At 38.1% G+C, this 13991-nt stretch overlaps 2 protein-coding genes across 3 annotated transcripts; both read right to left on the reverse strand.

Annotated features, from left to right (window-relative positions):
• Positions 1-5258: 5258 nt before the first annotated feature.
• Positions 5259-8756, reverse strand: LOC121804986 (transcription factor bHLH80-like). 2 transcript variants are annotated; one of them, XM_042204727.1, is made up of 6 exons: positions 8215-8746; positions 7156-7296; positions 6987-7052; positions 6442-6510; positions 5753-5842; positions 5259-5670 (listed from the first exon to the last, which is right to left on the reverse strand). In XM_042204727.1, exons 1-5 carry the CDS (start codon positions 8647-8649, stop codon positions 5795-5797), a joined length of 759 nt encoding a protein of 252 aa, XP_042060661.1. In that variant the 5' UTR covers positions 8650-8746; the 3' UTR covers positions 5259-5670; positions 5753-5794. The 2 variants fall into 2 exon arrangements, with proteins under 2 accessions (XP_042060661.1, XP_042060662.1); XM_042204728.1 differs by lacking the exon at positions 6987-7052 and having other exon boundaries at positions 8215-8756.
• Positions 8757-9021: 265 nt separating this feature from the next.
• On the reverse strand, positions 9022-13613 carry LOC121805797 (transmembrane 9 superfamily member 1-like). Its single transcript, XM_042205800.1, has 12 exons — positions 13287-13613; positions 12601-12793; positions 12409-12513; positions 12263-12280; positions 12086-12180; positions 11831-11983; positions 11559-11693; positions 11202-11368; positions 10615-10709; positions 10096-10469; positions 9522-9795; positions 9022-9447 (listed from the first exon to the last, which is right to left on the reverse strand). Exons 1-12 carry the CDS (start codon positions 13359-13361, stop codon positions 9380-9382), a joined length of 1752 nt encoding a protein of 583 aa, XP_042061734.1. The 5' UTR covers positions 13362-13613; the 3' UTR covers positions 9022-9379.
• Between the last annotated feature and the right edge of the window lie 378 nt (positions 13614-13991).

Genomic DNA, 13991 nt, shown 5'->3' on the forward strand with positions numbered 1-13991 from the left:
ATCAAGATATCCCTTCTGATGCAACAGTCACCAGAGCTGGCAGACAGACAAAGCCTCCACCTCACTTAACAGATTTCCTTTGCAATTCTGTTGCATCCTCTACTCTCCATCCTATATCAGCTCACTTCACTTTATCCAAACTCAGTCCTGAATATCTTAAATATATCATCCTCATGTCAGTCATCTATAAACCACACACATATAAATAAGCCTCTGAAATCAAAGAGTGACAGTTGGCAATGCAAGAGGAGTTATCAGCCTTCATCAGGACTGACACCTGGTACATTACTGTGCTACCACTAGGAAAAACTCTAATAGATTGTAAATGGATCTATAAAGTGAAATACCATGCTGATGCCACTGTGGAGAGGTATAAAGCTAGACTTGTTGCTAAAGGCTTTACTCAACTCGAGGGAGTTGATTTTCTGGATACTTTCTCTCCAGTTGCCAAGCTCACAACAGTTAAAATGATGCTTGCTTTGGCAGCCATCAATGGTTGGTCTCTTTCACATTTGGATGTCAATAATGCATTCCTCTATGGAGATCTAGATGAAGAAATTTACATGACACTACCACCTGGTCTTGAAGTGGACAGACTTGATGTTGAGGGGGCCACTCCTGACTCAACATTAGTCTGTAGACTGAAGAAATCACTCTACGGCCTCAAACAAGCTTCTAGGCAATGGTATCTCAAGCTATCAGAAGTTCTGAAAGAATTTGGATTGCAACAATCAAATTCTGATCATTCTTTCTTCTACAAATCTGATACAACAACAAGCTTCTTTGGCATAGTAGTGTATGTGGATGATATCTTGGTGGCTACTACAGATCCACTAATGACTGAAGACTTCAAAAATTTTCTGCCAAAACACTTCAAATTCAAAGACCTAGGAGCTCCAAAATATTTTCTTGGCATTGAGATTGCTAGGAACAAAAAGGGAATTTAGATTTCACAAAGGAAATCTGCTATGAATCTAATCAATGATGCAGGACTCTTAGGCTGCAAGCCTTCAACAACACCTATGGATCCCACAAAGAAGTTACAAATGGACTCAGGCTCTATTTTAGAAGATCCATCAAAGTATAGAAGACTGATTGGAAGACTCTTATACCTTTGTATCACTAGACCAGATATAACTTATGCAGTGCATAAGTTGAGTCAATATGTCTCAAAACCGTGTGTGGATCATTGGAATGCAGCTGAGAAAATTCTGAGATATTTGAAGAGAACTCCAGGTCATGGACTCTTCTTCTCTAGCCATAGCAAACCTATATTGAGCATCTTTTCAGATGCAGATTGGGCAGCATGCCCGGACACAAGGAAGTCCATGACTGGGTATTGCTTGTTCCTTGGCAACTCTCTAATCTTATGGAAAACTAAGAAGCAAAACACAATATCTAAGTCTTCTGCAGAGGCAGAGTATCGAGCAATGGCTCAAGCTACTTGTGAAGTTGTATCGGCCAAGAGCTTGCTTGAAGAGTTTGGTGTGAAGACAGAAAAGGCAGTGCCATTATATTGTGATAATCAATCGGCTATCTACATATGTTCTAACCCAATGTTTCATGAGAGGACAAAACACATTGAGATTGATTGTCACACGGTTAGAGAGAAATATCTATAGGGCATTATCAAGCCAATGCACATCAGAAACAATTTGCAGATTGCTGACATCTTTACTAAACCATTGGAAGAAACGGCCTTTCAATCTACACTTGACAAGATGAACTGCACTAGTCTATATAGTCCATCTTGACGGGGCATGTTGAAGAGAACAAATCACGTGTGCATGGATGTGAAGTCGGCATACACGAATGCAAGGATGTGAAGAAGAGATGTGACCGAAAATATCTTGGTCTTAGCTGTCATACAGCTAGCTCCTAGTCAGCTCCGAGTCAGCATGGTGTGAACTCGGAGGGAGTTAGTTACTAGTTAGTTAGATCTCTTTTTTATTGCTTATCTTAGCTCAGCTCGCTTTATATAAATAGCTCGTCACAGTTTGTAGTATGTAAGCTTAAAGTTGTGATCAATAAAATTCAGTTTTCTCTCATCTTCATTCAATATGTTTGATTTCACTACTTTTTACAAGTACTCAAGCATAATGATCACACAATTCCATTGAATTTAACACTTCAACCATTGAATTATGCAATGCTAAAGTTTCACAATTTCAATCAGAGATAGAGCTAAAACAAACTGACTAATTACAAGAAAGGCATATATAAGATCAAAACAAAATAGAAATTCAACCAGACAAGATGAGAGATTTACCAATGGGGACAAAGGGATTTCTCGCTCGCTTAATATCCTGAAATAAGTCTTCTAATTCCGAATTCACAGCACCCATCTGCTTCTTTAAATATGAATCAGCAACAACCAATAAAAACAATTCCAACAATAGCAACAAAATACAAACATAAATAGTAATATATGTGTTCTTCATAAGTTAGTCAATTCAGAAACACGTGAAAACGTTACTGAATTGGGGAATCTGTGTGACCTAAGCTGAATGCAGCCTTAGCAAGAGGAATTTGTAACTTAATTATTCAATTTCTTTTTAAAAAAAACTAAATAAAAATGGATACAAGCTTAAGGTAATCAAAATCAGATAAACAGTAGTGCGTTATAATGCTAACTTTTCTTAAATTGCTAACTTGTTAACTCATCAACGCAGTGTATTAAAGTCATCCGCAACGCTGTCACTTATCCGTCCCTTAAATTACTATTCATGGGCCCACTGTACTTTTTTACTCCATCTCTTAACTAAGGGACGGAACCTGCAACCCTCCGTCCCTTAAATTATTATTCATTCAATTTCATTTTTTATTTTTATTTCCAACCAAATTCAATTAAAAAAAATACAATTCATTAAAAATAAAATAAAATTACAACATAAAATAAAAATACAACTTAAAATTCAAAAAAATAAAAAAAAACACATAATTAAAATCCTAAAAAAATAAAAATGACATAATTTAAAATACAAGACGCTGATCTAGGCGTTGTACACTGCCAGTGTTTCTTTGGGGCCGTACGGATGTCGGCCTAGATCCTCCTCCTCCTCCTCCTCGTCTGCCTCCGCCCTGAAGCTTCCACCGCCTCGGCCTCCTCCCCCGCCTCGGCCTCCTCCACCGCCTCGGCCATCTTCCGGAGTGGGATCAAAGGAATAATCCTCCCGAATCTGGGATGATCCCTGCAAATAACTCGGGGCCGAGGGACGGGCTTATGCATCCACATCAAAATGGGGTGGTTGGTACCCCCCGACGTCGACGAACCCTGGGTGCCCGGCGTCGACGAACCGGAACCACCACCGAGGACATTGCACATGCCCCCAGTCGCCGAACGCGTTGATGTCGAACCCGCCGAAGCCGCCACCGCCAGAGTTTCCGTCGCCGGACATTTTGTGATGAAAGGTTAGATGAAAATTGGAGAGGAAATGGAGATGATTTGGGAAGAATAGATGTGTATTTGTGTGTGAAATGCGGATGAATTAGGAGTATTTATAGAGTAAAAAAATAAAAAACGGTAATACAAAGGTAATATTACAGTTTTTCATTTTTTAATTTTTTTTAATTCAAATTTTTTTAAAAAAATGAATTATTGCGTCAGCGTGACGATGCCCACTCGCGGGCCGGCGAGTGGGCGTCATGCATGGCGCCAGAGCGCGCCACGTCGCCTCGGGGCGTGGCAAGACGTCTCGCCATTCGTCAGGGCGGGACGGAACGCGGAACAGGCTGGGGACGAGACGGGGCGCTGCAACGCGTCACGCCGCCGTCTCGTCCCTTAGTGACGGAATACGGGCCACCCGTCTGACGCCTTGCAGGTGGCCTAAAAATGTCAACACAATCACGTTAAAATGTCAACACATATATGTTGACATTTAAATATTAATGTCAACACAATGTATTAAAATATCAGTTTAAGTTTATGTTGACATTTCAGTATCATCGTGTTGACATTTTTAATACACTACGTTGATGAGTTAACAAGTTAGCAATTTAAGAAAAGTTAGCAACGGATCACACCCCAGATAAACAATTTTGTTACCTTGGAAAATTTCTCCTATGACAACGCAGATGCAAATCAATATTTTGTTAAAAGTAGAGCGATCGGAAAAGGAAAAGAAAATTTCTTGCGTGGAATTTATAGAGCTATTGAAGAACTGAAGCGCGGTGACTGAAGAAGTGAAATAATTAGGCCATGCCCATAAACTGTTAGGCTCAAGTATGATATGATTGGGCCTAAGCCCATTTCCTAGTGCTAATTAATTGAGGCTAACCCATTTGTTCAATTTTTTTGTGCCATCGTCACGAACGTCAATCTCATTTTAATATTAGTATATTTAATTCTATTATACTCCCTCCGTCCCGGGCTACTCGCTCATTTCCTTTTCGGCTCGGAGATTAAGGAATGAGTGTATAGGAAAGTAAAAAATGACGGCTGTAGGTGAAATTTTTTACTAAAAATGGAAAGAGTGCAAGTAACTTGGGACGCCCAAAAAGGAAATAAGTGCGAGTAGTGCGGGACGGAGGGAGTATTAAAAATTAAATTAAATTTAGTCATTCATGAAAAATTGTACTCCATTCGTCCCAAATAAGTTGAGTCATATTCTTTTTTTGGACGTCCCAACAAAGTTGAATTATTTCCCTTTTTGACAAAAAAACAAAACATTCAACCACTCTTACTTTATTTCATCACCTATTTTATTCTCTTCATCTCTCTTACTTTTTTCCCTCTCCTATTTATTTTACTTTCATTTAATTTATTCAACATAATTTTTTAATCTCCGTGCCCAAAAGTTTTATACCAACTTAGTTGGAACGGAGGAAATACTAGTATGAACTTTTTAACTGTGGACTCAACTACAATACTAACAACGTGTACCCCACTCTCAATTTACACACTTCGACATGCCATTTCTCTTCCTCTCTAACTTTACTAATTATACATTAAAACTCGTGTTCATCAAAAGGTCTAATTTTCGAGGACATACTTTATCACTTATGCATTAAAACTCGTGTCTGTCTAAAAGTTTATATTCTCTCCATCCCACTCTATGTGGAGTATTTCTAATTCGGCACAGAATTTATATAGTATTGTTTTATGAGTAAAGTAAAGAGAATAAAGTAACCGAAAGGGGAAAATTAGAGACATTGATATTTCCATATTTAGAAATACGTCATTTAGAGTGGAACGTTCAAAAAAGGAAAATGTGTCCCTAAGAGTGCACTCAAAGATTTCATGGACCAAGAAAATGATATGAATGAGAAAATGTGAAGATAATGAAGATGAAATTTCAACTGACACGGCGGAAAACGATGCAACTCACCTCCACTTACCACTTATTAAGGAGGTACGGGGGGAGAGCATCTCTTCCCGGTGGCAACAAAGAGCCTTAAACCAGCTCTTCTGCTGGCCTTAAGCCATCTGCATACCATCTAGATGCCATATGTTTACATACAAAGCAGGAAGTATTACAAATACAAATAACAGACTTGCTTAGATACGGCCTTGTCATGTACAGATTCCCTAACTTCAGCAGTAGTGATTATTCACGAGAGATGCCGGCTACTGGTTTTGCACAACAGACTTCTACTACCTTTTTTACAATATCTTACAGCTCAACAAACATAGTGGGAAGTGGAAACTGTCATCGAGCAACGAGCAAAAATCTACATTCGTTCATCAGGCATCAAAGTAGAATCTTCATGTAAATATAGGCAACTATGGAAGGCTTTGAGTTTTATATCATACCATAACATTGTATCTTTGCTCTACAATATCCAATCCAATTGTTCAATCATTTGTTGAGCATGTGCATTTCTTTTGATGCTCCGTTAGATCCTGCAAAAGAGGGAGTAGTTTTCTGAAATGTATGAACTAAAACCAAGGAACACAACGCAAGATAACTGATGAAGAAATCAACTTCTAAACATCAAGCATGTCCAGCAGGTGCTTTCAATAATTGTTAAGCATGCAGCACCCAAGAGAAAGACGGAAGTACAGATACTCCAGCATAGGTGAAACATTAACGAGCTCAAATTTGTTGCACTAACACTCACCTAACAAATGAGATTCAAGTAAAACAATGCAATTGATTCAAGTAAAACCATGCAACAGAAGAAGCATGATTTTACTTTTTAGTGGGCCCATAAACCAATTTTAAATCCAACACCCAATACCCCCGTTGTGGGACCCATCACCGCTTAAAATACATCTCCTAACATTTTTCTTAAAATCCATGCTCTCCCCTAGGTACCACACTCATCATGGACGGATGAAGCAATTTCTCATAATTCGTTATCTCAAGGGAATGGGACAAAATCCAAGGTAGTGGCACACATTGATATAAAACAACTAAATCAAGTAGGAATGAAGACAAATCCTGAATTGTTGGCAATATAGTTCATCAACCCTAACTGTATAATGAGAAAATAAACAACCTGGATCTCTTTCTGCAGATGCTTGACATAAGCTACAGCTTCTTCTAACATGTCTGCGGTGTTCGTTTGCTGCAAGCAGGAAAATCAAAATACTCCATATTATTTTAAAGCTCTTGAAAATTTTGAAACCAAGGTTGTTAAAAGGAATGGAGTAAATCTTTTAGGTAGTTGCTCATCATGAAGCGAAAGGAATAGTTATAAAGCACTACAATATGAATGCTGAGCAAAGAGCCAATTTTTACTTGAATACGTTCACCAGTTATATTTCAAGACATCAATTCACATCATAATCCCCAGCAATAAAATATCTAACGCTATTAGCATAGCATCAAAAGTCCCATGTTCGCCACAACTAGTTTTGCTTGTCTAAAACCTGATATCAAATAAAACTTGCTGTAATTAACTAGCTGAGTACACATAAAAGGGAGAGAACTGATAGAAAGTGAATTAAGTAATGACTCATTTACACAGCACATATTTCCTTTTTATAGCATGCAACCAATCACAATAGAAGAGTATGTAAAATAAGCTTATGTGATAATCACCCTATCCATATTAGGGACAAGTTCTTGCAGCTTCCTTATCCTGTCACTGATCCGCGTTCTTCTCTCCTGATTATAAAGTCACAAGGGGAACCAGTTGGCCAAAGCCATAACCTAATCAGGGCCACAAATAATACGTATGGAAATAAGAAAAAACAGGTTACTTGAGTACCCTTTCAGCAATGCTGCGAGGATGAGTAGCACAGCCACGTTTTGCTCGTACCCTACACATTACTGAGTCCTCCAAAATATTCTCCATATCAAGATCAAATGACCCTCCCGAGCCTTGCAGTTGCCTACGCTTCTCTCGTTTCTTCAGCAACAAAACAAAAATTATAACTACTATTCTCGGATAACACTTACAAGGGAAGTCATCAGGAAGAAGCACCAAACATAAAAGCTAACATAAACAACCAGTAGGCAACAATAAAATGACTAGTTATTACTAAGAAGCAACAAAATTTATGATGTGCATTAAGTGAGATAATGCTTCCTATTGGAAAAAAAACATATCATTCACTACAGTGTAGACATGCTACATTTCGTGGCATTTCAAATATGTTGTGTTTCCCATTCATTAATAAATAAATAAATAAATAGTGACTCTCAGCTGCTATTATGAATACATATGAAGTTCAATATGGGGTACCAACTATCATCACTGTGATTCCAAATCAATGCACACATAATACTCCTACCAAATTATAACACCAGCAAGTTTTTACTATTTCTCACATGCAATTGCAACTATAATGCTTTCTTGGTTTCCTTTTCACTTTGAGTTTTTGGACATACGTGTCTATGTACTTCAAATTTGTGTTACCAAATATTCAAAATAAAATCATCAATATAACTCATTAGCTACGAATAAAGTTCATGTCTTCAAATATAGAACTCCACATCTAGAACAATACAATTACTCTCTTCCATATAAATTAACGTCAGAAAAGTAAGTTTGAGGCTAAATTTCCCAGCTCAAAGGGGCATTGTAATTCCTAGAAACTAATCATCAGTACTCATTTCATATAAAATCGATAATTCACTGATTTCCTACAGTGTTACAGTTAGTCAAATATTTCTGCTATCATTTGCTCAAATCGTTTAAAGCAAAAGCACAATTAGCAACGAAGAAGTAATCCACGAGGCCAAAAAATAGAAGGAAAAACACTGATGCTTCTTGGCTGAGCCATAATATACTATCAGTTATCACTAAAATTGATCTAATTCATACCACTTGAGTAGAAGAAGACGAAGACGGCGACTTTTTCGGCGAAATCCCATCCAAATCCTCCGCCTCGCGTGCGCGCTTACCTTGATTCACCGGCACGAGCTCATAATCCGCCGGAATCCCTAAATTCGAAAACAACCCTTCCGAGCTATTAAGCAGAGACAAAAACTCCGCCGGCGAGCTGTTCATCCTCAGGAAATTGCTAAATCCGCCGCCTCCTGCGGACTCCAGCAGCTCGAGATCCACTTCAGCGGTGGAGGAGGCATTGGGCGGCGGAGGCGGTTTAGGTATATCCAATACGACGTCGGGCAAGACCTGCTCCTCGTCCGACTCGAGCAACGCTTCCAACCAAGTCACCGGAGCTGACCGGTATCTAGCGAGCCCGCCGCCGTCTCCCCGAGTCGGCTCGGCGCTTCCGCTGCCGCGCGGCGGTTGCATCTGCCGAATCACTACAGTTTGTTTTTTGTTACTTTTCTCCTTTTTCTCTTTTACTTTTAATTATCTTTTTTCCTTATCCAGAAATACCATTATCAGGTGATTTATGTTTTTGAGTTTCAACTTTTTGAGCCATCCCTCAAGTTCCATTTCGTAAAGTTTTCTGCAGTCATGTCCTTTTATACCAAAATCGTTAATATGACTCGCTAGATTCCCGATAGCGATGGGACTCACCAAAATAGCAGCCACACTAGCACTTTTCTTAACTCGTATATTGACTTATTCACATTTTTGTGCTAGATTTTTTATTCTTGTAATCAAAAGGGGAATTTTGTTACAAGTAAATTAAATAAAGAAAATTGTATACGAAATAAGTACTAGTAGTATCAAACTTGCAACTTCTTAATTATATATAAGGTGAGTGATTCTAGAGTCCAAACCCTCCAAAACACTAATTTTGGGAGTGAAATGTCTACATAAAATGAAAATAGAGAGAGGTCACAAATGCCTAAAGAGGCAAGATTTTTACAAGCTGAGATTTTGATGTAAAGGAGAATCCAAAATGGTGTTTAGTAATCAACAGTCCAAATCTATAGGCAACCATCAATACATTTCATAACTACAAAAAAAAAGATCGCTTCGATGCTGCAGAGCTTGTTCATTCCATTATCTCCCGATTCGAGTTAACTTACCATGCACCAAGCAAAACCAACAAACTCTGTATAATCTAGAATTAATCACATTTGATATTCCTGTAAATTCTCCTCACAAACAAGTTGGAGCCCAGATATCCAACGGCACCTGAAATTCGAGGAAATTATGTTATTTTTGTTCGTTTTATCATTTAAGCTGAGCCCAAAGACAATCAAACTTACCACAGAGAATTCCCAGACCGAGACAGAACATCAGAGTGTATCCAAAATAAAAGCTGGTCTGGAAGAAGCCCGACATCTTAGTCTTGACATGATAGTAGTATATAGAATAGAAGTATACATATAGAGCGGTGGAAGCTGCAGAGAAGAACGAAGTCCATTGCCAGTGGTAGTTTTCGGCATTCAGTAAGAAATATGTCCCCACAATCGTCACACAAATGGTGACAATGATAAGAATTACAAAGACAAGAAGCATGAAGCCGTAGACATAGTAAACCTGCAGACAAGAACACCACGTGAATTATCAGGAGACCGCTGACTGTTTAAAAGGATAGGAAGATAACCATGTTCATCTTATAAAACTAAGTAGCTAGGCAATTCAAGGTATTCAAATTCAAGCTATAGAGAGGATATAATAACACATCAGAAAAAAGAAACTCTAGATAAAGCAGGATCATTGACATAGTCACAACCAAACAAAAAACAGAAAAGATGTACTTAATAGCCTTATACTTGCTTACAAATATAATTTAAAATAAAGAAATGAGCTCATAACACTTCAAGAAATGTAAACTACCTTGTAATTCCAGAAGGAAGTGAAGACGAAATACATTTCGATAAAAATGCTTCCAAAAGGGAGCAGACCTCCCATGAGAGAGATAATTGATGGGGTCAAATACCATTTCTTCTCAGGAATTGGACGAGGAATGGTCTTGACTCGGCAAGGATTGTTTGGCGCACCACTCCAGTTTCTTCCAACAACAGTGCCAAGAAGAGCCAAGGGGAAAGAAATAAAAGCCCATATGACAAAAACAACCACCATGGTACCAAAGGGAATGGCAGCTAGAGACCCATAAAATATGGCAACTGTGTTTAAGATGAACCCAATCCCAAAACACAAGAATGGGAAAAGGGATGCCGTGAGGATCATTGATGTTATCCACTTCTTACCTAACAAGATTTAACAGAAGTAAGCTATACTAGACACACCAGCGAAGCATATAATACTTTATATATGTAAAATGGTACAATCATAGTACAATTTTTTATTCAATAAAGACATTATAGGCTTTTCAAAGAGGATGTGAATACATACCCCCATGACGTGAATACATGCCACCGCTCACATAACCAGCTATAAATGAGGTAAAAGCATAGCACACAATAAAGGTAGTTACAATAGCTCCTCTCCTGAGACATAAAATCACAGCAGGCGTAAGTTTAAACAACAAAGATGGAAAAGAAACTGTGAAGATAAACAAATTTAGCACAGTACCAGGGACAAATCCTCAAAGTGGTATAAGTAGAAATAGATGTTCAAGGAGGAGTTAAAATTATGTACTTAAAGATGCAAACAAATGGTAAATACGTAAATAGGTCTTCTGCAGCTGTAGCAGCAGAAGTTACAGAGAACAGAAAGATTAAAATTTCATTGGAAAAGGGTGCACAAAAGTTGGGGTCCTAAAATGTCAGAGGTTTGATATTGGTCCAAATTTTCATAAGGTGAATACTGCATTTCCACAAAAGAATGTTCGAAAAATTATAGTAATATCAATGATATTTTCAGAACAGGGCACACAGTATTCAGCAACATTACTGTAGTATAATATACGGAAAATGATAATTCTAAGCTTTTTTTCAATGTAGAAACAAAAATCGCATCTTAAAGAGTCTCTGACATACCCTATGTACAACATTCCAACAATAGCTAAAATGATGACAAGCAGAACCAGCGTTGCTAGTTGAGCACCAGTGCCAACAACAGCAGTGAGTAGAGCCAAATTTTGGGGAGGCCGAAAAACATCACCATGGACAAGTTTCCAACCAGATTCTTCACTTACATCTCGTTCCTAAAAAAATAAAAGAGAGTAAAACAAGCTTGAAAACATAGAATCTATACATTAGAACAGCTCTTTGACACACTTTCTACAGATACAAGCTCCAACGAACGTAACACACAGAAGTCAATACTCAAATTTCTACATAACAGACAAGTACCAATAAGGTACACAAAGAAAGGTAATATTCAGAGTTCGTTACCAGAGTCTCTAGATCATCATCTTCCCGAGCATATTTTGCATAATCGTTGCGAAGTGTGCGCATTAATATCATAGACACCAAGCCAGTGAGGAAAATCACCATCATGAAAGAATTGAAGACAGAAAACCAATGGATCTGCAAAGTGAAAATGCTTGGATGAGCTGGTTGTGAGAAAAGTAATTGTTCCAAATACAAGAACGAGAACATAAAAGTAAAGTAGATTGCTGATCGGATGTGCTCACACAAAACTTGATACATATAAGAGCATGTACCTGGTGCTCAAAAAATGGGTAATCCAGATATACATCAAAACGGCGTGCAAATGTGGTGTTAGTTGGAGTCCATTTGACAGAGTAAGTCATATCCAGTGTTCTCCCCTCTTCAAGTGGCTTAGGATTTTCTTGAGTGAGATTGACATGAATAATCTGCCAGGTGCAAATTTCAGTTCAGAATTTCAAATTGAGCAATCACATAAATCTTGTTTGAATGAATAATCACATTCTACAAATCCTATCTTTTAGGCCAACCTGATTCCCATTGTAGTTAATTACTAGACTTTTGTGTGTAAAGAGCACATGCTTGTTATCACGATTCCTATCAGGAAGAACCTCACCAATAAAACCTTCAGAACAATAGGCAGCTCCGTTAGAGTTATATACAGTTCCATAAGGGCAATAAACTATTATGTACAGATAAAAACATACCCCACAATGGCAGATCATCTGATTACAGGCCACCAACAAAGGTATGCAAGAAAAAACACCAGTTAAAAAGGAACAAAAATGTCAGTACGAGAAATGTATCAAGCTTACTCAGCAGTAATGTAAAGGAAGAACAAGATGGGACTTACCCATAAAAAACTCAAACCAGTAAGAATTGTCAATGGCATCCTTGAACTGTTTAACTTTTGCTGCATCTAATTCAATTTCACAGATTACAGTCTTGCCGACGTCCTCTGCAAAAAAAATTCGGTCACGAATTTTACCCAAAATGGTAGGAAATGAAAAGAGTAGGGAAATCAAAACCAGAAACGAGCTATTACTCTTAAACTTTATGTCGATTTGGCTATCGATAAGTTCATTCCCTCCAAGAACCTCGCCAAGCCCACCCCACTTGTGAGCACCAGTTTTGGATGGATGGCAAAACGGGAGGCTATAATAGTTATAGGTCTCCTGGGGGTTGTTATATGGGCCAACCTTGTTCACCCATAGAGTGACGGGATCATTAGCTTTGAACTGCAGATTAATAAAATATGTGTCAATCATAAAAGTCATAATGCTGTCAATCCTTTGTGCATGCATCCGAAACTACAAATCTCTTGAGCTGGAGAAAAGAGAAAAAACTTTTTCAGATTATCATACTTTTTCATTTAGAAACTAAACGATATGTTACCACATATAACTAAATGAATAGCTATGAAAATTCGAGCAATTCGGTGCTGATAAATAGATGAAAACAGCATATCATAAAGTGCGTCATAAAAGAAGGCTCCCATTCACCTGAATATAGAAAACTTTATTACTGCTTTTCTTCCCGATCATTACCCTCAGCTAACTAAAATTAAAAAAAAAACCCCTCGTCTCCCAATCTAAATCACCAGGCAACCAGACAGATAAAATACGCATCGAACAGAAACCAAATTGTGGCACCGATGTGAAGACTGTGAAAAGATCCACCTAAGGCGAGCAATTCAGAAGCAAAACCACGACAAAATCACAAATTCCTCACCTTGCCGAAAACAGGAGAGGCTACGGACGCGAAGACGATGACGAGAACGGCGAACGATCGGACAGATGACAGCATCGCTTCGTTGTCGACAAGGTCTGCCGGATCTGATTCGAGAAAAAACTCGGCTGATTGGAGATCGCAGAAATGCGGCAATTCGTGTATCCCTCTGTGCTGGTTTCAAAGGAAATTGAGTCAGATCTCACAAATTGATCGGATCCCCTTGCGAGAAAGGGCTCGATTATGCCGCCATTTGACTGAATCTGCGATTTTTTGAGCGTAGGGGATAGAAGGAGAGGTGCAAATCTGGGTTTATGACTTTCATCGAGCGACTGTGGTCACAGTAAATAATTAGTCTTCACGAAAATGTTTCACCGAAATTTCCCAAAAAAAAAATTTAATTATTAATTGTTTTTTTACTCCAAACCATTTGATTGGAAGAACTACTAAATGATAGTCTTTTAAAATAATCCTAATAATATTTTCATGCTTCTCATAAATTCATCAAATACCAGTGAAACACTTTGGTGTGCGTTTGGCGCATGGCAGCACCTTAATTATGTGCAGTATTAATTATAGCGTTGATTATTACTACTACTATTAATCAAGCCAACTAGGTTTTACTTACTTCGTTCCAACAGAAGTCACATTTGGTCTGAGTACGAGTTTTAAGAAATGCAAAGAATAATAAATTGGAAATGTTAGTGG

Source organism: Salvia splendens, chromosome 5, assembly GCF_004379255.2.
Source record: "Salvia splendens isolate huo1 chromosome 5, SspV2, whole genome shotgun sequence".
NCBI lineage: Eukaryota > Viridiplantae > Streptophyta > Magnoliopsida > Lamiales > Lamiaceae > Salvia > Salvia splendens.